The following is a 25910-nucleotide window of genomic DNA, read 5'->3' as shown; positions in this document are numbered from 1 at the left end:
GACCTAAAAGGTAAATATAATAACTAGCCATTAATAAAATGAAGAACAGATTTATTTCTATAAGCTGAAAATAGCATGAGCCAAAAGCTCATTTTAATTGTACTGCCTTAGATATTAGATTTTTTTGGTTTTGGCCAAAAAATATGTTGGGCTTGGAGAGATGGGGAAAATCATGCAGGTTGATTTTGATGGATTTCACCCTTTCGTTGTCCCCTAGGCATGATTCTAGAAATTAGAGCTGAGACAGTGTATCAATAGCTTGGGAAAGGTAGATCAAGTAGTGTAGAAATTATTATTTGAATGGACATCACTTGTCTGCTAGCTTCCTCCTTTCTTAGGGTACATCAGCCAATACATCTCTTAGGAATATGGACATATGTTGTTTTTACGAATTAGACTTGACACAAAGTTTGCAGAATCAAGGTCAAACACAAGTAACTGTTTTTGACACATTTACTGCCTCTAAAATGGAGAGGTTTACAACACATGAAGGGACGATCAATCATAAATCCCAGGGAATCAGTACCATAAAACTCTGGCTGCCATCGCTTTACAGGGTTCTTGGCTCTGTCAGATACTTTAAAGGATTGTGTCTGAAGAATGAACGTTTCATTAATCTTATTTGTTTGTTTGCTTGATCTTTTGCAGCAACAGACTGACGATGTGCCAGAGTGCCAATGCGATGTGGTCACGGTGGAGTGCCATGCTAGTGTGGATTTTGCTTCTCCTCTGTTGCTCTGCAAATGTAGTCAACACCATCATCTACCAGGTGACCGAGGAGCAGCCGCCCAACACCCTGATTGGCAGCTTGGCATCTGATCAGGGCCTGCCAGACACAGGTCACCTTTACAAGCTTGAGGTGGGCGCTCCTTACCTCCGTGTGGATGGCAAAACAGGGGAAATCTACACCACGGAGACCCCGATCGATCGTGAGACTCTCAAGGACTGTCGCAACCTTTTTGAGGGTGATCCTTGTTTCCTAGAATTTGAGGTGTCTATTACAGATCTGATGAAAGGCACAGGACCTCGGCTCATCGAAGGCCGCATAGAGATCTTGGATGAGAACGACAACACTCCACAGTTCTCTTCACCTGTCTTGACATTATCGATCCCTGAGAACACGCATGTGGGTGTGCTATTCGCAATTCCTGTGGCCACCGACAAGGATTCTGGAAGCAATGGCATCGCCGATTATGCGCTAACGACTGGCCCTGAAGCTGCCAACCTTTTCAGCCTGCAGGTGGCGCAAGACTCAGATGAGAAATTGCCACAACTCATAGTATTGGGTAACCTGGATAGAGAGCAGCGAGATTCATATGACCTCAACATAAAAGTGATCGACGGCGGCTCTCCACCTCGCCAGAGTAGTGCCCTGCTCAGGATCACCATTACAGATGCCAATGACAATGTGCCCAAATTTGAGAAGACTCACTACGAGGGTGAGCTGCCAGAAAACAGCCCACCGGGTCACTCTGTTCTACAAGTAAGTCATCTTTTTTATATATATATATATATATATATATATATCTATATCTATCTATATATCTATATATATATATATATATATATATATATATATATATATAAACTTTCGATCTAAAACTAAACAAATAGAATAGCATGATGCCAGCAAGGGGGTCAGTTCTCTCAGAACACACATACTGGCAAAATGTATATACCTTAAATACATTTATTTTACATTATTATTATTATTTCCCTTTCTTATAAGGTCATGATGTAAGTTTCGCATTGAACTCACCTATAAGCAAGTATATGTTATGCTAAACCTTAAGAAGATTGGGCAATAAGTAATATAGGAGCTGATTTGACAGCCTGGAGATAGAAGTGCACTCAAGCCCAACATACAGAGTCTGACAAGCGCTTGTAAATGGAAGTCTCAGTTATCCCAATGGGCTTTAGCCTCGGTTCCCACACAACAGGGTTAAAGCGGAAGAAATGGGAAAGCCAAATCATATTTTCACGGGCAATCGATTGATCCCTCATGGTCCCTTTAAACACAAGCTTTACAAAACAGGAGAGAGGTATTGACTGGTGGTGAGAATTACATTTTGAACTGTTGTGGAAACGAATGTGCTGCTAAGATTAGGATAGCCGTGAATGCTGGAAGCTTTCCAAGATCAATCTGAGGCAAGTGTCCACGCAAAACAAAAAAATGTAATGACTGTCAACAATTAATCCATGCAACCAAGTTGTATTCAAAAAGCATGTCAGAAGACTTTATTTTCCTCTAAGTCCTCATAAGCATCCTTTGAAGCCAAAGTAAATAAGCAGTAGTGGTATTAAAACAGCTTAATTTTATGATTTCAGAGGGTTGTAAGTGTTGATGGAGTGTTTTAGCTTGTTCAGAGAAATGCTCTTCAAATACATTAAATAAAATGAATTCCCAGTTTTCATGGCGGATGAAATGGAGTGACTCATATAGAGCAATAATAACTTAAGCACCATGAATAATCTTATGACTGACTCAGATTAAGGCTGTTCTCTGTAATACATGGGCTGAAACACCATGCATGTTTCATACACACCCAAGGACAAAAAGAGGAGAGGAACAAGGAAATCTTGATTATTTGAAAACTTTAATCAAGTCACACTTTGATTTATAGTAGTTTAAAATTATTCCCAATTTCACAATAGACCTGAAGGATGTATACAGTAGAAATATTTGCCAAGACTGAGTAAATCAAATTGACTTCATCTAGCAAACTACAGCTAATTTTGGATAATTTGACTCAGTCTAATCATGATTAATCCCACTGAGTAAATACATTTCTCATTTCTCTTCTTATATTGAATATTGAATAATAATAAATTGTTTATGCATAATTGTATCACTAATTAGTGAAAGCACAAACTGCCTTCTAAAATCAATTGAGGTGTGCTTGATATTAAATTCCTAGAAGATTCAGTATATTTATTAATTAGACTAAATTAGTCTTGTGGTTGGATGAGCTTCTGGGTCTTTTTTTTCCCAGTTAATAAAGCATGTTTTTGCCATGCTTATTTTTTGCAGCTTACAATGAGCTACACCTAGTTCTGATATTCCTGACTACGCATTTTAACCCCTGTATTGACTCTGATGTGTAAACCTGTGATTATATAATTTGTTTTGTAAACTGATGTTTCAGTGCTTTGCTTAGTTTCATTTTGTGTTTTGTGGATTTAGGTGAAGGCCAATGACTCTGACATGGGGCCCAATGGAGAGGTGACCTACAGCCTTCATCAGGCACCACCAGCAGTACAAAGGCTTCTTAGCATTGACCGCAACACAGGCACCATTTTTGTCAAAGGCTCAGTGGATCGTGAAGAAATCAGCATTCTCAAGTTCTATGTCCAAGCTAAAGACAATGGTCCCCAATCAAAAAGCTCCAAATCCCTTGTGACTATCACAGTGAAGGACCAGAATGACAATGCACCCTTAATCAGGATCCGGGGCATTGGTCTTGTGACACATGAAGATGGTGTCGCTAACATATCGGAGGACATGCCTGTGGGCACAGCTGTGGCTCTGGTGGAGGTATTAGATAATGATGAGGGCGAAAATGCAGTTGTGACCTGTGTGGTTGCAGGGGACGTCCCATTTCAGCTGCGTTCAGCTAGCGAAACTGGCAATGACCGCAAGAGGAAGTACTTCCTCCAGACAACCACACTACTAGACTATGAACGGATCAAAGACTACAGGATTGAAATTGTGGCAGTGGACTCTGGCAATCCTGCACTATCCAGCACAAATTCCCTGAGGGTGCAAGTGACAGACATGAATGACAACTCCCCGGTCTTCTCACCATCCTTGTACCAGGTGGAATTTGCTGAGGAGAACCAGCCAGGTGACAAGGTTCTGGATGTGTTAGCCACAGATGCTGACAGTGGGACTAATGCAGAGCTGACATACAGTATAACTGGTGGATCAGTCCCTGAGGGACTGTTTGAAATTAACCCTAACACAGGAGAAGTGCGTGTCATGAGCCAGTTGGACCGTGAACAATTAGATCACTATCAGTTTCTAGTTGCAGCAGCTGATAAAGGTGTACCAAGCTTGAGAGGAACTGCCACTGTTGTTGTTAAGGTGCTCGACAGAAACGACAATGACCCCAAATTTATGCTCAATGGTTACAGCTTCTCAGTCCAAGAGAATATGCCACCCCTTAGTCCTGTTGGAATGGTAACAGTCACCGATCATGATGAGGGTGACAATGCTCGTGTTCAACTCTCTGTAGAACCAGACAATGGCAAGTTTATGATTCAAAATGGAACGTACACCATCCTTTCAACTATTTCCTTTGACAGGGAAAAGGAGAGTACCTACAGTTTCCGACTTAAAGCTGTTGATGGAGGGGACCCACCACGTTCCTCCTACGTTGGCATTACTATTAATGTTCTTGACGAGAATGACAATGCTCCTTATGTCACCAAGCCCTCGAACTCCTCATACAAGTTCTTGAATCCCCGCACCAGCCCAGAAACCCATGTAGAACACGTTGAGGCGGAGGACATTGATATTGGTTTAAATTCTGAGCTGGAGTTCAGTATTGTAGGGGGTAACCCTCATGGCTTGTTCCGCATCTCTTCAGAAGGTGAGGTTACGTTGGCTAAAGAGTTCACACCCAAACACATTGGTCTCCACCGTCTGGTAGTAAAAGTTAGGGACAGAGGCACACCGCCACGCCATACGACTGCACTGGTTCACATCTATGTCAATGAGACCATCGGCAATGTCTCACATGTCGAAGGACTTGTTGGACACAGTCTTTATACGCCACTTGAAATGGACATTGCAGGAGATCCAGATTATTCTCATGACCAGCATAGTAACATTCTCTTTGGAGTCTTGGGTGGCCTTTTTGTGGTCATTCTAATCATTGTGGTGGCAGTGATCATCAGGCATGTGCTGAAGGAGAATAAAAGTGGCTACCAAGCAGGCAAGAAGGAGACCAAAGACCTCTATGCTCCCAAACCAGGACCTAAGAGTAATAAGAACAAGAAGGCAAAGAAAAGCAAAGCTCCAAAGCCTGCCAACCCATCTGAAGAGGACGAGGGGGGAAGTCTTCAAAAAGGCCTAAAGTTCAACCTCATGGATGATAACGTCAACGATAGCCCTAGGATTCACCTGCCGCTCAACTACCCCCCTGGGAGCCCAGACCTGGGGCGACACTATCGGTCTAATTCTCCTCTGCCATCCATTCAGCTCCAACCTCAGTCACCTTCTGCCTCAAAGAAACACCAGGCAGTGCAGGACCTGCCGGCCACCAACACCTTTGTAGGAACCGGGGACAACAACTCAACAGGCTCAGACCAGTATTCGGATTACAGCTACAAGGCCAACTCTTCAAAATATAGCACCAAACAGGTAGGAGACGACTTCGAAAGCATGGCAGGGTACCACAGTCCAGAGAACCACAGAGGGTACCACAGCCCAGAGTACCATAGAGGGTACCACAGCCCAGAGTACCATAGAGGGTACCACAGCCCAGAGTACCTCAGCCCAGGGTATCAAAGCAACGGGTATCACAGCAACATGGTGTGGACTAAGGGCATGTATTAGGCGGGAACTGAATGAATGTCAAACCAAAGCTGCACTGATCACAAAGCATGCTCATCACTTGATTGAAAGAAATTTGTTTTTATTTGTCAATTTTTTTTTTTTTTTTTTTTTTTGTTCTGTAGTAGCATTTATATCCTGAAGGAAACATATGATTTAATTTAATTATGAATCATTTAAATGAAGGAGACAATACCGCACATTCTTATTTTTATTTTCTTAGAGAGCCGTTTTCATTTGGACAGTGTTTATTGCTGCCCCTCAAAAGATGAACATAACTACTTCTAATACCCTTTGAAACACATTTGTGGTGTAATAACCTTCAGACCAGAGTGATGTGCCTTTTTTTCTTTTCTTTTTTTGCCCTGAAATACAACAAATAATAGCCGTCATTTTGATATCTTTTGTTAGGCTAGCTTCAGGAATTTGCACACTTGTTAATGTGTCAAAATTACTCTAAAAAGCAAAACTTTCACGTTGTATTTTTGCATAAAAAAGAAAGTGTGCTGAATAGAATAAAATACACAGGAAGGCCGGTCAATTAAACTGAACGTATTTGAACGTTTCCATGGCACATTTTGACAGACCTTTAAAAATGTCTTTAATTATTTGGACCTTGTTATTTATACAGATTAATGACTGGTATTTCCCACCTTCTTTCTCAAGCTTCATTGATTGTGCATGCAAAAAGTGCCTTCTTTTTGTTATGTTCATAAATGAAATGGCTTAATGCAGATACATTAGCTACTGATGTCAAAGTGTGCCATCGAGCATTTTTGAATTAACTGCGGGATTTTCAGTCAGGCTGTGAATAATTCACATTCATTGTAAATAGAAAGCTACTTGACATTTAAACTAGATCACTTTTCTATAATACTGAACAAGAAAACCAAAAAATGAGTATAGTTTGTCTTGGATTTTATTAGCAAACCTTTGGAGACAATCATTGGAAAAGGTTTTTTGTTATGCAAGTTGTATATTGTGAATATTAATAACAACCTGTGTGTGTGTGTGTGTGTGTGTGTGTGTGTGTGTGTGTGTGTGTGTGTGTGTGTGTGTGTGTGTGTTCATCCCTTATTATGTTTATTTTGTGGAATGGCGATGAACAACTTAAATAGCTTTATACAGAAAAATGTACTTAATTCGTTCTTAACACACCAAAAAAAATTTTATACCAAATTTGTAAATATACAGTTTAGAACCAACTAGATAGATAATTGATCTCAGCTGCTTTGATAGTGGCTCCATCTTAAAAATTTTGTACATTTGATGTTCAAAGTGAGACGCGTGTTCATATTTAAAGCAATAATCACTTGTGTGGAAAGATGCAATGTTAAAATGATGTCCTGCAGGAGCAGCACGTTTATACAACGCAGCACACGCATCATACAAGTTGAATATGACACAACACTTCGCATTCTGTGTAGAGCGTGTACCATCTGTGGAACTGTTTAAAGCTGCAGACATCCCCAATTCTGTTTAATTTCTGTCATGTGTTATTTTGTTTCTGTTGATTTGCAATTTGTATTTTGTATTTTTTACAAGTAAAGAAGTTGGCTTTCAATAAAACTTTTGTGAAGGTTTTACATTGTGGATTTAATGTTAAACAGAATCAGTGCATTGAAATTACTCACCAGGGGACACTAATTCTTAAGGTACAGTATTTCATTTCCATATTCCCATATTTATTTATGACATTGCCCTTTCAATGCATCACATTTTACCTGTAAACATTCACTTTTTATTTATTATCTGACACCATAAAATGTCTACTTCGAAAGCTTTTTAAAATTCTCACAGTACCAGTGAGCACAGGTCGATGTGGTTGCATTACCGCAGCTTTTATTTTAAGCTGATATCTAGACAAATGGATTGATTTTGCTTTACTTCTCAGCAAGTTATGTTTTATAGTATTCACAAAATGTCCGTTTTGAGTGTTCCATATCTTAACACAATTAATACGACACATTTACAACATCACTCCTCTGGGATTGAGCCAAACATGTAGTCATGTGCTTTTTTTGTGTATTTCTGTGTTTTTGTTTTTCTCATTCCTACTGCACATCACAGGAACAAAATCATGTTCCAAGAGGATTTGAACAGTGCAGACTTGGCGTATCCGAATGACCCTAGAGGAAAGTGAGGTGTTTTGTACAGGTCCTGTCAATCAAAGCCCATTTTTTTGGGCCCCATCTTTAGATTCAAGGAATAGGATCAAGGGATGGTTGTCAGAGGTCTTGTTACGTTTTTTTGTACAATTCGATTGGCTCCTTGTATGCCGGCAGCTAATCTGGGCCACGAAAAAAGACACACACACACACACACACACACACACACACACACACACACACACACACACACACACACACACAAGCCTTTCCTGCCACTGCTGAACATTTAAATTCTAGCAGCGTCTGCGCTTCTTAAAAGCTGGACGATTTTGCCCTCAGCTTGCACCGTCACCATGGCAACGGACTGACCAGTGTGTGTTGTATGCTGACTCACAGACTGCTCTGAGTGCAGGTGGAGAGAGAGAGAGAGAGAGAGAGAGAGAGAGAAAGAGAGAGAGAGAGAGAGAGAGAGAGAGAGAGAGAGAGAGAGAGAGAGAAAATGTATAAAAAAAAAAAAAATTCATTCCACACCATTATTCCATGTACTCCGTTCATGACACCCTAGGTGCTTCATGCAAATGGAAGAAACAGGTCATTCATTCATTCATTTGGTCACATTCCCTTCTATCGTCCACTTTACATTTCATTAAAATTAACTTTGAATGTGGTCATATATTGAATATTGGACTCTACTGTACCTTAAGATTGTCATTGTCCCTGTGATCTGCTTTCAATGACAGAAATCAAAGAAGAGGGGGTAATGCAGCCTTAAACCAGTTCCTGTATGTGCTTGCATAGCATTTCATTTCTATACATTGTTTGGTATTAAAAATCATACAAAATATAGCATACAGTGTTATTTAACTAGTCCGCAAAGTCTTATATACACATTTATAAATCCTACCTTTTACCTTCATAAGAGTTTCATCCTATTGTGCTTGTTTAGCCTCCACTCAGTTCTCCCAGTTGTAAAAACTTCAGTCAGAGCGTGATTGAGAATTAGTGGATGTCGCTTTGATGTCGGTCCCTTTCATTTTAGGAAAACATGAATTAAAAGATAAAACAAGAAGCTGTCCATTTGTTCCCGCTTTTTCTCGCTCTCGTGTGGTGTGGTCTTGTGACTGTACCCGTTATAGAGCAAAAATCTATTTTTTGAAATGTAAAGTCAATTATGCAAAACAGTTCTGTGGTCTGGGCTGCGGTAGGCTACAGCAGCTGCGAGTCACCCTTTAGCAGCTTCAGTAGTATCTTTATCTCAGCAGTCTGTCCACCTTTCTTTCCTTTAAATAAGCAAATAAGTGCCTACCATTGCTTAGCGCTTAATCAGGCAGAACAAACTCGCCAGTAATAATCGTGACTCATACGGAGACAATATAGCTGAAGGGGGAAAGAGGAAAACAAAATTGTTTCAAAGGAACTCTGACGGAATATTAAGCAACCAGCTTCATTTGCATTATTCAAGTGTTTTAGTTGACAATGCAGCTAATTAAAATAAAGAGCTGTTAATTGCGATGAAGCCCCTTTTCCTCCATTCACCTTGACTTTAATTTTTGAACACATAGAGAATATGGAGAATCATTAGCTTTGCTGTGCCTAACACCAGCAAGAAGCACCAGACTGATAGCATCCTTTGTATGCATTTTACAAGGGAAATTACACCATTTGGAGTGATGCCGCTAAATTGCACTCTTTGCCCGCCACACTGACTGTTTTACATGTGCTATTTAATGCATGTGCATTTCAAGTCATTATCTCAAAATGATGAGCTACTAAGTCCTAATTATTTGATGAAAAATATACATTGACAGTTAAAAAAAAAAAAAAAAACTGAGAAAATTAACAATTCTTTATAAGATAAAAATACATGACATAAAAAGTTTATCAAAGTTGTCATATTTGACTTTTTATGTAATAGTTATGTTTTTTTTATGTCATAATTATCTCAATTTTGACTTTCAGACTCGTACTTTCCCAAAGCATGACTTTTTCTAATGTTGCAGAAATGTGCTCCCACATTTTCTGTCACTGCATCCATTCTTTTGAGTTTTGTTTTAAGAAGAGAAGGAAGGATAGATAAGAAATGAAGACAGTAACAGTGACATATCTGTGTTTTGAGCTTTCCTTCACGTTTTGTTTAGGGAAGGAAACAGGAGAGGAAAGAAGTGGAAGGAAGTGACAGTGGCATCTGTGCCAGTGCATTGCCATTAAAAAAGAACGGAATGGAAGGAATAAATGAAAAAATAAAGGGCACTGATATTTCTGCCTTTTGAGGTTTACAAGTTTGTTGAGAAAAGAAAGGAATGAGTTCTGGATAGCCTTGTTGCTTCATAGCATTTGAGGTGTGAACTTAATGAGACACATAACTAAGCTTGTCTTTTTGTTTGTGTTGGGCCATGTTGACACTCTGTTGTAATATGCTAATTAGTTGCCAGTGCCTTTCATAACATGCTTTTTGTAAGTCTTCATGTGCTGTACTCCTAAAATTTGAACGTGGTACTGCCATAAAGATGTCTCTCTTTCCATGGCTTAAAATTCTGTCCCCTTAGCACCTCTATGTTATTACTGTACTTGTTTCACAAGATATGTTGCTGTCCTGTGGGCTTAAATCTGGGACAACAGTGGCAGACAGGTAGATGGCCATCTTGACGCACACACAAAGGAGTGTTTTTGCCTCTCTGTAATCAGTGAATTCCTGAGAGTACAAATCACTCAGCGAAGGAGAATTACTCTAGCCTTGCTGGTGTGTGAGTGAGTCACAGCGAAGGCACGTGTGCAAGCCCTTCCAGCTCTCTGGGGGAAAGATAAGGGGACACGCATGCACAAAGGTGAGCAAGAACACAAAGGTTCCTCTATGTGGAACTCTGACATTCACTGTCAGAGCCTCTCTCATTAAGGAGCCTGTCTCTGGGCTCACACTACAACCCGACATCAAGGTCGAACACATTAGCTTTCATTTAGCTCTATTATCTAGATTATCTGAGCTGATCTAATGATAAGTATTAGCAAAGTTCAGCTCTGTGGTCAATGTTAAAGAACTAGTCGACTGTCAGTTGCTGCTCAGTTGGGATTGAGGCCATATGGCTCTCTCTGGGCATATGTGTACCATTATTTGAATGGCCTCTGATTAGTGATTAGTGTGTTAGGACACGCTAATTGGAAAATGTTTCCGGTTAGCCTTTAGGGTTTAAGGCTTGGGCAGCTGGGTGGAGACCAAAGGACATGTCAGATTTTTAACCAAAAGTACATAGAACTTTTTCCTAAAACAGAGAGCCAATATACCAATATATATATATACATTTCTCACATTTCTTGTCAAATACTTAAAGGTGCAATAGGCGATCTGGGAAATTCTAACTTTAGTCTGCTAGAATTGAAAGCATTCGATCCCACCCTCCCTGCAAATCGCTGTCCAAAGCCACGCCTCCTCCAAAACAAATGAACGCGCACAGAACAGAAGCAGGCGAGACGACCAGAGTATATGTGTATTTCAGCTTTAATCACATGCGAAAAATGGACAAACCAGGACAAAAAATGTTTCTGTAGAGAATCACCTATTGCACCTTTTTAAGTCTAAAAGCTAAAAAAGCTGAATTTTCAGCAGCCATAACTCCAGTCTGCAGTGTCACGTGATCCTTCTAGAAAGCATTCTAATAAGATGATTTTGTGGTCAATTATTACTGGAGTTCAATTATTAATAATTCTCATTATTATCAATGTTCTAATAAAATGTTTTGTTTCTTAATACTTTTGAGGAAACCATGATATATCTTTTTTCAGGATTCCTTCATTAATAGAATGTTTAAAAGCACAGTATTTTTTTTCTAAATGGAAATCCTTTATGACATTATGTATTTACTGCCACTTTTGATCAATTTAATGCAGTGTTCTCAACTGGTTTGGCTATGAAACCCACATTTTCCATGGTCATTCCCAAATTTTTGGGAATTTGAACCAAGCTAATTTAATCCTCAAATTGCCACCAGAAGTGCCATCCTTTTTTACTTAACATACACATAAATCGTAAGAATATAACGCTGATGAATAACAGTATAAGGACGTACAGTATAAGGAAGTTTATAAGGTATAAGGAATATTATAATATTTTTAATTATAATAAACACTTTTTGTTATAGGCTACTGGTATGAACTCTCCTCATATCCTGATAGCAATCAATAATAGAAGTGGTCTAAATATAAAAAAAATGCACTTATATCTTCGGTCCAAATGCAGTGATAAAATGTCTTACTGTCACCACACATGTATTTTCATACCAGTCCGTGCACCCTGCTCGCGTACACATCACACGTCATCAGCGTTTTCCGATATAGGCGGCTATATATGAAAAAAAAAAAAAAAAAAAAAAAAAAAGGTTTTCTCAAGTTTTTTTTTTTTTTGTAGTAGTAGTAGTAGTAGTAGTAGTAGTAGTAGTATTAGGTGTCCTTTAATAGCATACTAAAAGTTTACCAAAGTTTGACCACTAGAAAGGTGTAATTTTCAAGATGGCGTCCAAGATAGGTAGGAAGCCCTTAAAATATCCTAACTCCTTCATTATTTGACCTAACCAAGTAATCTTGGTGCCTAACTCCATGTTTTCTGGGTCTATGAATCCATTGGACTTGTCTAAATTGCACTGACATGATTACATACTTATGGAATACATCATTTTGTGAGATTACTGTAAGGTTTTATCTTTGTTTGGGGTGAACCAGAGATGTAAACGTTTTAGCCAATGTCATGTAACTCCTACTCTGTCAGTACGTGTTTTTGGACACATGCCCTTTTTTTGCTAAAACACAGACTTGACATTCAATGTAAAAGTTATTGCACCCAAAAGTAACTTAACTTTGATCATAAAGAACTCTGAATTAGCCCAAACAGAGACGTGTGTGAACCCTCTAAAATGGTCAATCATTTAAATTTGAATAAGATAATACATATGTAATGCATATAATTATAAAGGTGGCAATATACTAAACCTCAGGTTAAACCTCAGGTTTATACTAAACCTCAGGTAAAATTCAGGTAAACCTTCAGACTTGAACCGCGGTTTCTTCAGCCGCTACTTCCTAGTCCCAAAGAAGGATGGGGTCTGCGCCCCAATTTGGACCTGCGTCTTCTGAATTTTTTCCTTTACAAAGGGAAGTTCAAGATACTGACGTTGAAAACTATCCTGGCGCAGATTCGAACAGGGGACTGGTTCGTCACCGTGGACCTGAAGGACGCCTATTACCACATCCAGGTCATTCCACGGCACAGGAAGTTCCTCCGGTTCACCTTTGGGGGAAAGACGTATCAGTATCGGGTCCTTCCATTTGGTCTAGCTCTGCCTCCGTGGACGTTCTCTAAGTGCATGGATGCAGCTCTGGCCCCCTTGAGGCTCCAGGGCATCCGTGTGCTAAATTATATAGACGACTGGCTCATTCTGGCTCATTCCAGAGAGTTGGTGTGTCGTCACAGGGACATCCTTCTCCACCACCTCCGGTCTCTTGGTCTCAGGTTGAATGCTCAGAAGAGTGTCTTAAATCCTCAGCAGACCACTTTCCTGGGTGTCTAACTCGATTCTCTCTCAATGTAGGCCCGTCTGGCCCCTGCTTGAGTTTCCAGTCTCCGTGCGTGCTTGGCCCGTTTCATGCTCGGCCGTCATGTAGCGGTGGGCATATGTCGTAGGATTCTTGGGCTCATGGCAGCAGCCTCTCCTGTGCTGCCCTTGGGTCTCCTTCATATGAGACCATTCCTGTGGTGGATGAAACTCAGGGGCATCCGCCATTCTTGGTCTGCCTTCCGCCTGCTGAGATTGTCGCACAGTTGCCTTTGCGCTCTTTCGAGGTGGAAAGACTCCCCCTTTTTACTTCAGGGGGTCAAGATGGGTGTAGTTTGCCGTCGCCAGGTTGTCACGACAGACGCTTCTTTGGTTGGGGTGCGGTCTTTGAGGGCAGACCAGCGTGCGGTGTTTGGACGGGCGAGCTTCTCTCGTAGCACATAAATTGCCTCGAGTTGCAAGCCGTCTCTCTGGCCCTGGATCATTTTTTCCCGGCCCTGATGGGCTGTCATGTCATTGTCAGGACGGACAACATGGCAGTGGTGGCCCATTTAAATTGCCAGGGAGGCTCGCGGTCGCGCAACCTCGACAGGCATGCTCACCGCCTCCTCCTTTGGGCTCAAGACAGGTCTTTCGCTGAGAGCAGTTCACGTTCCAGGGGACCTGAACATCGCAGCGGACTTTCTGTCGAGATAGAAGCTCAAGTCGGGGGAATGGATGTTGCACTGCCAAACAGTGGCTCAAATTTGGAGCATGTTCAGCGAGGCAGAGGTGGACCTCTTTGCATCGCAGAGCTCAACACAGTGCCCCCTGTTGTTTTCCGTGTCTCATCCGACACCTCTGGGGATAGATGCCCTCGCTCATCTGTGGCCGGAGTTGAGACTGTATGCATTCCCTCCGGTCAAGCTAATCCCTGCAGTCCTTTGCAGAGTGAAGGAGTGTGGAATCCGCCTCCTTCTGGTAGCCCCATTCTGTCCATCCCAGACGTGGTTCTCGGAACTGAGCTCCCTGGTGGAAGGGTCCCCTTGGCAGATTCCTATCAGGAGAGCTCTGCTGTCTCAGCTCCAGGGCAGGATTTGGCATCCTTAACTTGAGATATATTAATAAGAGGCAATCGCTAGCGACAGTGGCGTGTGGTCTTCCCGCTGATGTTCAGGAGAACATTGATAATGCTCGTGCGCCTTCTACTAGACGGCTGTATTACTCTAAGTGGAAGGTTTTTGAGTCTTGGTGTTCGGCTCATGCAGTGGACCGCGTCAGCTGCCTGGTCTGTTCAGTGCTGGAATTCCTGCAGGATAAATTTGTGGCTGGAGCTGCTGCTACCACCTTGAGAGATTATGTTGCGGCTATCGCTGTGGCGCATGTCGTCTCAGTTGTTCGTATGCTTTGGGGCTGGCCGCCGAGGGCTCGCCGCCTCTAAGCACAGGATATCTCACTGGGTGAGAGACGCAATTTCCCTGGCTTATGAGGTGCAGAAGCTCGCTCTACTAGGAATATCGTGTCCTCCCAGGCTCTTTTCAAGGGAGTTACTTTAGAGGATATTTGTGGCAGGTTGGTCCTCTCCGCACACTTTTATTTAGTTGTACTTAGGTTTTACAACTTGGATTTAGATGCGGCCCCTGGTTCCCGGGTTCTTTCTGTATGAACTGGTCGTCTAGGTCCTAGTTGAGTCTGGTCTGGCAAAAAAAAAAAAAAACAATTATAGGAAAGTTCCTTGTTGGGCCAGATCCGGCAGCGGTTAGCTTGGCTTGTGTGGTATATCGTTCCCATTGCGTCATCTCTACGCAGCGTCGAGTGAACCTATGAAAGAGAACGTCTCGGGTTACTTGCGTAACCCATGTTGTCTGAATAGGGAACGAGACGCTGCATTAACTGCCAAGCTCCTCTTGCTGCCGAAGGAGCTTCTTTTTCATTGGTGGAAAATCTGAGGAGCAGATGGCACGTTCACTGTATAAGAGTGAGTGAAGTAGCCCTGCCGAGGAGGCGCCCACGCCATCAGCCAATGAATTGGCATAATTCTATACGGGTTCATATAATCAGCACATGCCTTCACGTGGCAGCCCTGTTTTGACTAATTTTACAGTACCACACATGTTCTAATGAATTCATTCTTTATTGGAATCAAACGAATGGTTATGAACCACAGAATCCACCAACACTAGGCAAAATGATATGAGTAAGTAGAAATATGCAATTACTTAAGGGAAATTGTACTTATTTTTCGCATAAATATGCTTGTAACCAATTGCTTTAATATATAATTGTACTTGTAATCACTTATCCATCTTGCAAATATGTTAATTAGAATCTTACATGGCCCAAACATGTAGCAGGCACCAGTATTCCTGGTCTAGGAGGAATACAAAGGAGTAATGGTCATTTTAAGGACCCGACGGCCGCCATTTTGAAAATGAGGCCTTTCTTGGAGTCAAACTTTGGTAAACTTTTAGTATGTTTTTAAGTACATATGATACTACTGTAAACCACTGAGAAACCTTTTGTTAGAATTTTTTTGGGGTCAAGCCATATTTGCAGCTGACTATTAAGGCTATGCAGAGTTGTAGACTGAGCGCCACAAACAAACAGCAGCCGCCGTTTACAGTTCCTCCTGAACCAATGCAACAAGTTTATGCTGTGTTCATGCCATGTCATAACCGTAATTACGAGATATGACAACCCGTGACATTGCACCTGGAGCTGCTCATGTCCTCAGACCTCGGAATTAGCGTTTCAATGTCAACGCTATCAACACAGAAATGCAACTGCAGCAGTCAGGTGGAACAACTAACTAGAGCTCTGTAAGTCGTTTAAGTTCATTATTATTGTAATGTTATGTGCTTTGTGACATTGAGGTAATTTAACGTAACATAGTCTCTTGTGACGCGTTGCAGACTGGGGTTGGATCTTATGCTTTCAAAGCTAGCTTGCTATTATTAGCCTCTCTTTAAATAGCTAACTACCCCAAACTAGTATTTGTTAATACAATGAAGTTTGTAAGTTAGTATGAACCACCACAGTCATCAAAAATATAGGAAATAACAAACCAAGTGGAAAATAAAATGGTATTCTGGAAACTACAGTTAACTTACCATGGTAAACACAATATAACATAAACTAATAATAAAACATATCAAATCCATCCCAGCCAACACACAACGTAGGCTACAACTTATGTAATTTATTAGTACCTTATGGTTATTTCACGACTTGCAAAAAATGAAAACGTAAACGACGTTGCATGCTCATAATTTCATTATCTCTTTGTTATAGTGAAGTGAAACTATCTAGCGCATGGCTCCACATTTATCCTACGTGAGCAATTGAGTGGATGGACGGGAAAGTTAATTTTTCTGAGGTCAGAGACACTTTCTATTTCGTTAAGAAAAAAAACGGAAAAAAAACGTAAGAGCAATGACACACAGCCTGACAACATCTCATCTGACAGATAGCAGATCTGCAGATACTGAATCAGGACAACGCGTTTTTCTCAGGCACTCTTTACTTAAACTGCTTCGGACAGAAGTGTCCACACTCCTCAGATTTCACTTGCGTCTTTTAAAATAAAAGTCTTGGATCAGAAAAACATACAATTACACTTGTTTCTGCTGTTGTTTCTTTAACTAGCATTTTTGTGTTGCGACCCACCGGTGGAGAAACACTGATATAATGCGTCTTTGCTGAATAATAGTTGTGTAATGGCTGCAGAAAATTCAGCTTTGCCATCACTGGAAGGAATTACATACATTACATTGTATTATTTAACTATATTACTGTTTTATTGTATATATCATCAAATAACCTCATAGTGAGCATAGAAGACTTATTTGAAAAACATTTAAAAATATAATTATATATATATATATATTACTTAATTATTCCTGTCTCGGTAGTAGCTTATGTGTACACACTTAATTTTATGTCTGAATTGTTTCTATTTGTATTTCTATTGAGGGATTTTAGAGATTACATTTGAGACAAAGTTGACATGTAGCCTATTGGTTCTCCTGAGCTATAAACTGAGCATATAAAGTTGTCCTCTGGGGTCTTTCTCAGGTTGATAAAGGCCCAAGCGGTGCATAAAACGTTTCTCTTTATCTCCCTCTCTTGTTCTCTCCCCTGTCACTTTACTCTTGTGGGCTGTCATTGTTTCTGGGCGAGGTGTCGTGTGCCGTGTGGTGACTGCACTCTTTGCCTGTGCAACTGCAGAATCCGACTGCTACTCCACTTCTCTCCTCCCCGGAGGCCCATCCACACACCCTGGCATTGTCAGGCAACATCTGCTGAAATTACGCCTGGCTGTCCCCCTCCTGCGCACACACACATACTCGCTCTCCGCACAGACGCTGACAGCGTCCATCTTTATAGCTCCTGACAGCGGATGAATGAACTCGCTTGCGCTTGCTCAACTACTCGCTCAGACAAAAACACACACCCAGATGCGCTCGGCTGCATGGACAGAAATTAGCCTCATAATCGTAAAAACGAACATGAAATCCAATCAAACCCTTCATGTGCACAGTCAACAGAGTTTAATCCCTTTATTTATGCATTTGCTAGCTCTAAATTAAAACAAAAAAACAAACAAAACAGAATTCACTTTGCATAGCCATTAAGAGAATTTTAGTCCAATGATGTTACAGAGATTTGCATGGTGCGTGTTTATGGAACATTTAGCGTTCTGCCTCACTGCTCTGCTCTTCTGCCTCATAAGGCACTTGCTGTCCGCTGTGTCTACAGATCTGCTTTTAATTTCACAATAAGGACACAGAGAGAAACGTAGAGATCCTTCAAAAATCATTCTAGTTTAGTGCACAAAACAAAAAAAATATTATTATCAATGTTGAAAATGGTTGTTCTGCTTAATATTTTTGTGGAAACTGATATTTTTTTTCTTCACTTTTGATCAGATGCATCCTTGCTGAATAAAAGCATTATTTCTTTTAAGTAAAAGAATAAATTTTATTGTCCCCACACTTTTGAACGGTCATTTGCAATTGTGTACATTTTTAGGAGGACCCTAGCATGTAGGATAGCAGTTAACGCACGTTGACTTAAAGCCCCACAACTTTAAGTCTACTAACCCAATATTTAGAGCAAACCAAGAAGCCATACGGACAGAGCCTAAATGGCCGTAGGTGATTTGGCTTGTATTGCTAGTAAACGGCAGTGACAGAACAGATGTTTTTTTTAGCATAATGGCACACACACTTACATACATACTCTCTCGCATTAAGATGGAACAATCTGGACCCGCATAGAAAGGAGTAAACACGTTGCAGACAGGTTAATGGATTTTGCTGCGGTGAATGTAGATGCGTGTAATGTGAATTGCTTTGTTGTTTAGTCCTCTGAGCACAGGGTGGGGCCTTGATGATCTTTGACCTGTGCAGTAGTCTCCGGTATGTTGCAGACATCTCTTGTGCCTGTGCCAGGCTGTTAGCAGGTGGCACGGATCTGCCAAGGCGTGCGCACTGACCTGTGCTACAACCACCAACACTCGCCGTCTGTGTGTGGGTGTTTTTGCGAGACTGATACACAAGGAATCTGCTGCCCTTTTGTGCTCCTCATAATGATTTTTTCCAGGTCTTTAGTGTGATTGATGTTGAAGAGAGATTCTACTACTGTCTAAAGCATGTGGTTCAGTTAAGGCAAACTATAAGGCCAGAAGCATAGTAACACTTACAGGATGTGGCTATGCTGACACATGATACTTGTGGTGTTTACATTTTCCTGATGGTCACACTAGTATTATTTCCTTTTTGTCCTCCTATTTTTGTTTCCATTTTCGATAAGGCAGTAAGCACTAAAATCTATTCTATATTAATTCGTTAAATTAATTATTAAATAAATAATTGTTTATTTTTGTTCCAACCAGCCATGACTGCAACTAGCAACAAGACATTTGATTGGTCACTTTGTTTGTTGCACTTTTCTGGGTACTATGGGAATTTATTTCTTAATCAGTATTTTTGTCTGGTTTCCTCTAAAAATATTAATAAAACAAGGTGTGCAATACAATATTTTCAGAATAATAAAATAATTATTTTTAAATGACTTTCCTTGTTTTAAGCAATTATTTGATCAAGTTATATATAAAAATGCAAATCAGTGGTTCTTGTTTCTTTTTTTTTCTTTTTTTTTTTTCTTTGTTTGCTGTGTAGCCACACCCACAGCAAATCCTAGTTGGCTCAAAATTCCTTTCCACGTCAAATACTTCAAAAAACTGGATGTGATTTTGTCTTAATTTTGTCTTTTTTTTCGACTGTGGACATATCTATAACTTGATGCTGCAAACTTGTTGCATTTCTCCTAGTCAGGATGTGGTTTAAAGGATATAGTAAACTGGCCATAGACATTTGTAAACACTTCCTTTCACATCCCCCTCATGTTTTACCCCCAAGATGAAACCATACAGCTCATCTCTGATTTCATGTCTCTTTCTGTCTGTCGCACACAAGTAGACACTCACTTCAACTCCCTTCATCTCGAATCAACTTTTGAGTGACAAACGACTGGGCTCGGGCATCAGGGCATGTGATTTCGTTGGCATACCTTAGGAGCCATTAGTCATGTCTATATTTAACCTAGCTCTGCACTGGTGCCCACCTTTCATGTGCCAACTTGGCAGAGAAAAGAGAAGAGATTGGAGAAAAACGAGAGATTGGAGAAAGAAAGTCTCATAGATAGGATGGAGAGTATTCAACTGCCATCACTGCTGCCTTCATCTGCAGGGTGAGAATTGGTCTTGCGTTCGGCTGGCGTGAGGCAGGCGTTGCTGCATACTGGTGTGTGATTGCAGTCAACGGGGGGTTTGTTAGAGGAATGAGGAAACGGGAAGGGAATCAGAGAAAGGGGGACTGTGATGGGGTAAAGGTTTTTTTTTTTTTTTTTTTTTAAAGGAAAATGCATTTGGAGAGTGAATGAAAGGAGCGGGTGAGAGAAATGAGAAGGTAATGATAAAGAAAGAAGGATTTAACTGGAAGAGCTCGGTGAGAATATTCATCTCAGCATCTGAAAGGGATAAGTTACCCCCCCCCCCCACCCCACCCCCACCCCTGCAAAAAAAAAAAAAAAAAGGCCACTTTTCTCAGTCTTCTAAAGCTATATGATGATTATACAAATAAATGATGTTTTAAGATGTCTAAGGCCCCTATCATACACCCGACGCAATGCAGCGCTAGGCACGACGCAAGGTTTTTTTTTGCTAGTTTCAGCGTGCCAACCATTTTACCCATTGTTAAACTAGCAAAAATGGATTCGGACACACCCTAAGTGCACTTGTGCCGTGCGTTTTAGACCATGCGCTTAGATCGTTAAAATAGGGCCTTTATTCATTGATAATCTATTATGCTAGTGTTGTGACAGGATAGAGATATTCTATGGCTTAATTGATGTGTTGGAATATAGTCCATGAGTCCGACAGATCACTTATATGGTACATGCTTTTTTGGTATTTTGGAGCTTGACAGTTATTGTACTCATTCACATTTATTGCACTGAAAAAATTGCTAGCATATTTTTCAATGAAAATCACCTTCTCTGTTCCGTAGAACAAGGTCAAACACATTTAGAACAATATGGGATTGAGCAAATGATGAGCTATTCTTATAAGGTGTAAGAGAGATGGTGAGATGAGTAAAGGAATGGAAAATTAAGATGGGGTTTTAAATGAACACAAGAGGAAGTATCTCTTACTCATCTATCGATCTCTCAATCTATCGGTCAATCTTTACCAGTCCCTGTGGGGGTCTTTTTCAGCCTCATGGCAGCACCTATCGACGGTGAGAAAGCCACATACGCGACTAGCCACATAGAGCACAGTCAGGCTTGCAATTTTTGCCAGAGTCAGAATGATTATTATTATTCAGAGTCAGAGGTTATTTTTGGGGTAGAATTTTATACGCTACCGCTACCATTCAAAAGTTTGTGGTTTTTGTTTTTTATTGTTTTTGAGAGAATTTTCTTATGTTCGCCAAAGGCTGCATTTATTTGTTCACAAATGAAAACAGTAATATTGTGAATTCTTTTCTTTTTTTTAATTAAAATATCTGTTTTCTTTTTGAATATATTTTAAAATGTAATTTATTCCTGTGATGGCAAAGCTGAATTTTCAGCAGTACATGTGTGTGGAGCGAGGGATTGAGGGACAGCATCAGCACGGGTCCGTATGGGTCATGGTCAATCCACTCCTCCTTCTGCTTGACCAGACACCACTCTCAGAGAGGTCATTCGCTGTCTCACTACTTGCTCTGTCTTTCAGTCTCTTCTCAACTACTCAGAACTTACGTACTGCTAAAAGTCACTTTCACAGCATACCTTCTCAATTTGCTCTCTGTGGGCTCCATTTTATTCCTCGTTCCCTCCATTTCACCATTTCTGGCTGTTGGTCGGCTCCGTTTGTCCACCCCACACAACTCTGAGACTGTTGACTCTCTAAAACAAAGCACTTTTGTGTGGCTGGACACAGGAGAGGATGACAGAAGAGTGGGTATAGCCTTGGGTTGTTCTGAGTATGACTACAATGGTTATGATTATGAATCACTCTGACAGGTTAGCTTGAGGTTTTAGGCTGACGAGTTGGAGGTAATAAGTTGTGAGTGTGTAAATAAGGCGCAAGATGAATGTAGATGTTTTATCATTATAAACATTATCATTATATATTTATTCATCAATATTCCCCTTTTTCAGTTTCATATCTTGTATAATGAATATCCAAGTGCATTTAATGTTTCGTTTGTGGGTGTGTGTGTGTGTGTGTTTGCACAGTTGTATGTGTGTGTGTCGTGTTTGCCCCGGGTCTCTGCAGATCACTTGAGCATACACCTCCTCACTATAACCGCAAGAAGTAGACACTGTCCATCTGTTTATCCACAACAGATCCTCTCAGCTCCTGCTGCTACAAGCCCTGTCCTCTGCCTTCATATATGTGTGAGAGTATGTGTGCAAAGAGTGTACACTTTGCATTCTCTGTATCAAGTTTTCCCCTTTAACTTGCACCTCATAAGGTGTGCGTTTGCTTTGCTGTTCTTTAGAGTGTGTGTCAGATTTACTCAAATATCCAAGACCTCATTATATATATATAATATATGTATATATGAAGAGTTCAGATGCAAAAGTCTCTAAGTGCCATCTGAAATTTTCTTCTAGAATGATCATTTTTATAAACCTTGTATATTTAAGTTAAGTAATTTCACTTAAATGACAATTAATAGGTAATTTGCATTGCCATTTAAGTGAAATTATTAAACTTAAATATACGAGCTTGATAAAAATGGTCATTCTAGAAGAAAATTTCAGATGGCACTTAGAGGCTTTTGCATCTGAACTCTTCATATATATATATATATATATATATAAATTATCTTAAAATAATATTTTTATTACTAGGATGCATTTAATTGATCAAAAGTTATACAGTACAGTATTGTAGTATGGTATAATATAGTACATTTTGTGTCATATAATCACTTGTATATAACTTAACTCACTAGTTTACATTTTTTATTTAATAATTTACGATTGCACAGTAGTTTATGATTCTGTTTTCAGTTTGGTCTCCAGGGACACACTGCTTTTGTGCTTGCTTTTGCTCATAGCTGTGGTCAGTCCTCGCCCCAAACACACACATCCCATCTATCTCTGCACTCCTTACTTTATTTAATATTGCCACTGCTAGTCTCACCTTGAGCTTTCTTCCCTCAGCTGCAAACTGTTTGCCTGAGATAACACAATCTTACAGGAGAGATAAATAAAGAAATGAGAGAGAGAGAGAGAGAGAGAGAGAGAGAGAGAGAGAGAGAGAGAGAGAGAGAGAGAGAGAGAGAGAGAGAGAGAGAGATTATTTAGTGATGTTTCTTCACAGCCTCTTCTCACACGTAATCAAAATTCATTAGGCACATTAGTCTTTTCAGCAGGGCACGATGTGTCTTCCTGTAAAGCTGAATCATTATGACACTTTTGTTCTACCATCCTTCTCTCTCTCTCTTCTCCTCTCCCTCAAATTCTTTTTTTCCTCTCTGTCTTGAGGGCAGCAGACTGCTTGCATATGCGTGGTGATATGTCAGTCAGCCGTTAGTGGGGAGGTGTAATCTATTCTGTGGATAAAGAAAGAGCGATAGTGAGAGGTGTAGTGAAGAACACAGGGTGTCTCCGAGCTGTTTTACGCTAGTTTTTTCTCCCATCCTGGCTTTGAGTAATCTACACTTTCTGTCTCAAGGTCAGCATGCTCTTCAATGAGGTTTTAGTAAAGGGTATACACTTTGTCCACTTTCTGTCTGCTTGGCTGATCCAGGTACAAACCACCCATGCACTGTATGTCGCTTTGTAAAAAACCCTGAATATTCTTTGTCAGTTTCCTGTTGTCTTAAAAGGCCCCTTGACATGGTACGGCATAACCGGGGATTCCTAGTTTTCGTATTCATCAGGAGAGAGGCTGCAGAATGAGTGTGGAACTGAAAACATCACTACTTGTGAGGCTCGTTCATATGAATCCTGCTTTTCTTTTTTTTCCTTTTTTTACATACATGGCTGCTAACAGCACACCGGTTAAGATAAAGATTGTATCCTTTTACTGATAGTACTCATTGACCAATTGGTGGACTTGATAGATAGAACGATTGATTGATTGACCCATTTGGAGACCCCACCAATAATTGGTGGACATTTATTTATTTATTTATTTATTTATTCCATTCTTTTCTTTTTTTTTTCATGCAGCTATTACTTTGTGTACTGGAAAAAAAATGTGTTCCTCGCAAAATGTAAAAATTTATGAAGCCTAATGTCACCTATCATGTACTGTATAGAATGCCCTTAATTCACTGCGACAGCCACCCTCCATTTATTCACATTTTCTATTTGTAATAGAAATGCAATGTAAAACTGTGACAAGGGCATTTTTTTTCACCCTGAAAGAAGACCTACTGGTGACAACCTCCAGCCTTTTTGTGCTGGCCCTTGCCTGCTTTTTGGGCGATTCACAGCCTCAATGACCTGGCCATCCTTTAATCAGAGCCATGCAGAAAGCAGGGCACTAAGGCATATCTTTCTCTCCCTCTCGTCTACATCCCTCGGCTTTAATCTCTCAGCATTAGGCAGGGTTGAAGGCTAAATGTGTGCCTTGGTCTTAATCACTGCTCTGTCTATTCCTTTCTGCCAGAAATCTGCCAAAAGGCCTGAGCACGACAGAGAGAAACAGAAGAAAGGGAGTTAAAGGAGGTCTGAAGCTGTCAACTGGGCATTCAAATTGCACCCTTGTCTATATAATGCACAGAATTCTCCTGAAATCAGTTAAAAAAAAAGAATAAAAAAAAAACAACCCTGAATTGATTACATATGTAGACCTGGTACGTCTAGTCTACATGAACAGTACTGTAGTATTTGCTATGCTGAAATCAAGCAATGTCGTCTGTCGAGTCACATTCAGGTCTGAAGTCAAGCTAGTTGCCGGAAAGGGTGGCAGCTGCTGTTTACAATCGGATATCAGGCCAAACCAGGTACTAAAGCCCTTATTTACTGCCTGATCGTCTTAGCCACCGGTACACACCCATCTCACAAATGGAGCTTAGCAGGAGATTAAGGCATACAAGATCCTCTTTTCGATATTTAGCCAGTCTAATCGTTGCATTAAAACAGAGGGAGGGAGAAGCATCATAGTGTAGCTTCCACCCTTGTTAGGTTTGATCACTCAGGACAGGAGTTCGAGGGGGCGTCTTGCAGTTGGGGGATAGAGATATATACGATTACATGCCTACTTATGTGTGCGTTGGCGGTGGCTGCATGCTAGGTCTCGGCGTGTGTTTTTTGGGAGGCAAACGGACAGCTACTGTTTCCTATAAGCTCTACGACAGGGGTCCTAAGGGGCTTAATTAAGGCTGTCTTTAATGTAGTAACGCAGGAGATTAGACAGGACAAAGAGCTTATGGCTATTATCCCTGCTTCAGAAGACACTTCGGCAGCATCCTTTAATTAAGAGAGTGCCACATTCCTTTCCTCGTCCATCTTTCTCCCTAGTCCATCGTGCCTCACTCTTTCTGTCCGTGTTTCATAAAGGAGTGTGTCCACGCAACCGTGGGATTGGTGTGACAGATGAATGCGTCGCGGCTAAGCTTGCCGTTCTTTCCATCTCCGTCCTCGCTCCTCAGCAAGCAGCCTCTGTTTCCCCTGAGATACTCGTAAACACTCATCAAAAACGAGAAGGCAGAAAAAAGGACAAGAACAGAAGACAGAAGAGAGAGACAGATGAGGGGAAAAAAAGAGCAAAGCACTAAAGGAAATAATCATAGCCCAAAGAAAATTGAACCAACAGACAATTTAAATACCCCAACAACTTCAAAGTGTGAGTCATGCAGACTTCAAAACAGAAAATCTAATTTCCACAACAAAATCTGAAGCTTTTCTTGTAAGCATTGTTTTTGCTCTTTCGCTTTCCATTTCTCTCATTTTGGAGGGCAAGGGCAGAGGTCTGGGAACAAGAAGTGTGTCAGTCTGATTGCCTTACCCAAGTAATAAATGGAGAAATGAGTTCTGGCCTTGTTGCAGTGTGGTCTATGCCCCGTTCACACATACACTGATATAATCGTTGGAGGTCGCCAAGTTGCAGTATTAGGGACTTTAAAGGGTTAGTTCACCCAAAAATGAAGATTCTGTCAGTAATTACTCACCCTCATGTTGTTCCAACCCCGTAAGACTTTCGTTCATCTT

The 25910-nt window shown here is 40.7% G+C and overlaps 1 protein-coding gene across 2 annotated transcripts in view; it reads left to right on the top strand.

Annotated features, from left to right (window-relative positions):
• pcdh1b (protocadherin 1b) overlaps nucleotides 1–25910 on the top strand; it is a 177814-nt gene that overhangs the window by 7276 nt on the left and 144628 nt on the right. For both annotated transcript variants that reach the window (XM_084430737.1, XM_084430738.1), the window contains exons 2-3: nucleotides 649–1483; nucleotides 3185–5365. In XM_084430737.1, the coding sequence (XP_084286863.1) occupies nucleotides 662–1483; nucleotides 3185–5365 (3003 nt within the window). In that variant the 5' untranslated portion in view covers nucleotides 649–661. The remainder of the gene's footprint in view (nucleotides 1–648; nucleotides 1484–3184; nucleotides 5366–25910) is intronic.

Source organism: Rutilus rutilus (genome assembly GCF_951802725.1).
Source record: "Rutilus rutilus genome assembly, chromosome: 14".
In the NCBI taxonomy this organism is placed as follows: Eukaryota; Metazoa; Chordata; class Actinopteri; order Cypriniformes; family Leuciscidae; genus Rutilus; species Rutilus rutilus.
The sequence above is the reverse complement of the archived record's forward strand: the minus strand, read 5'-3'. Positions and strand labels throughout refer to the sequence as shown.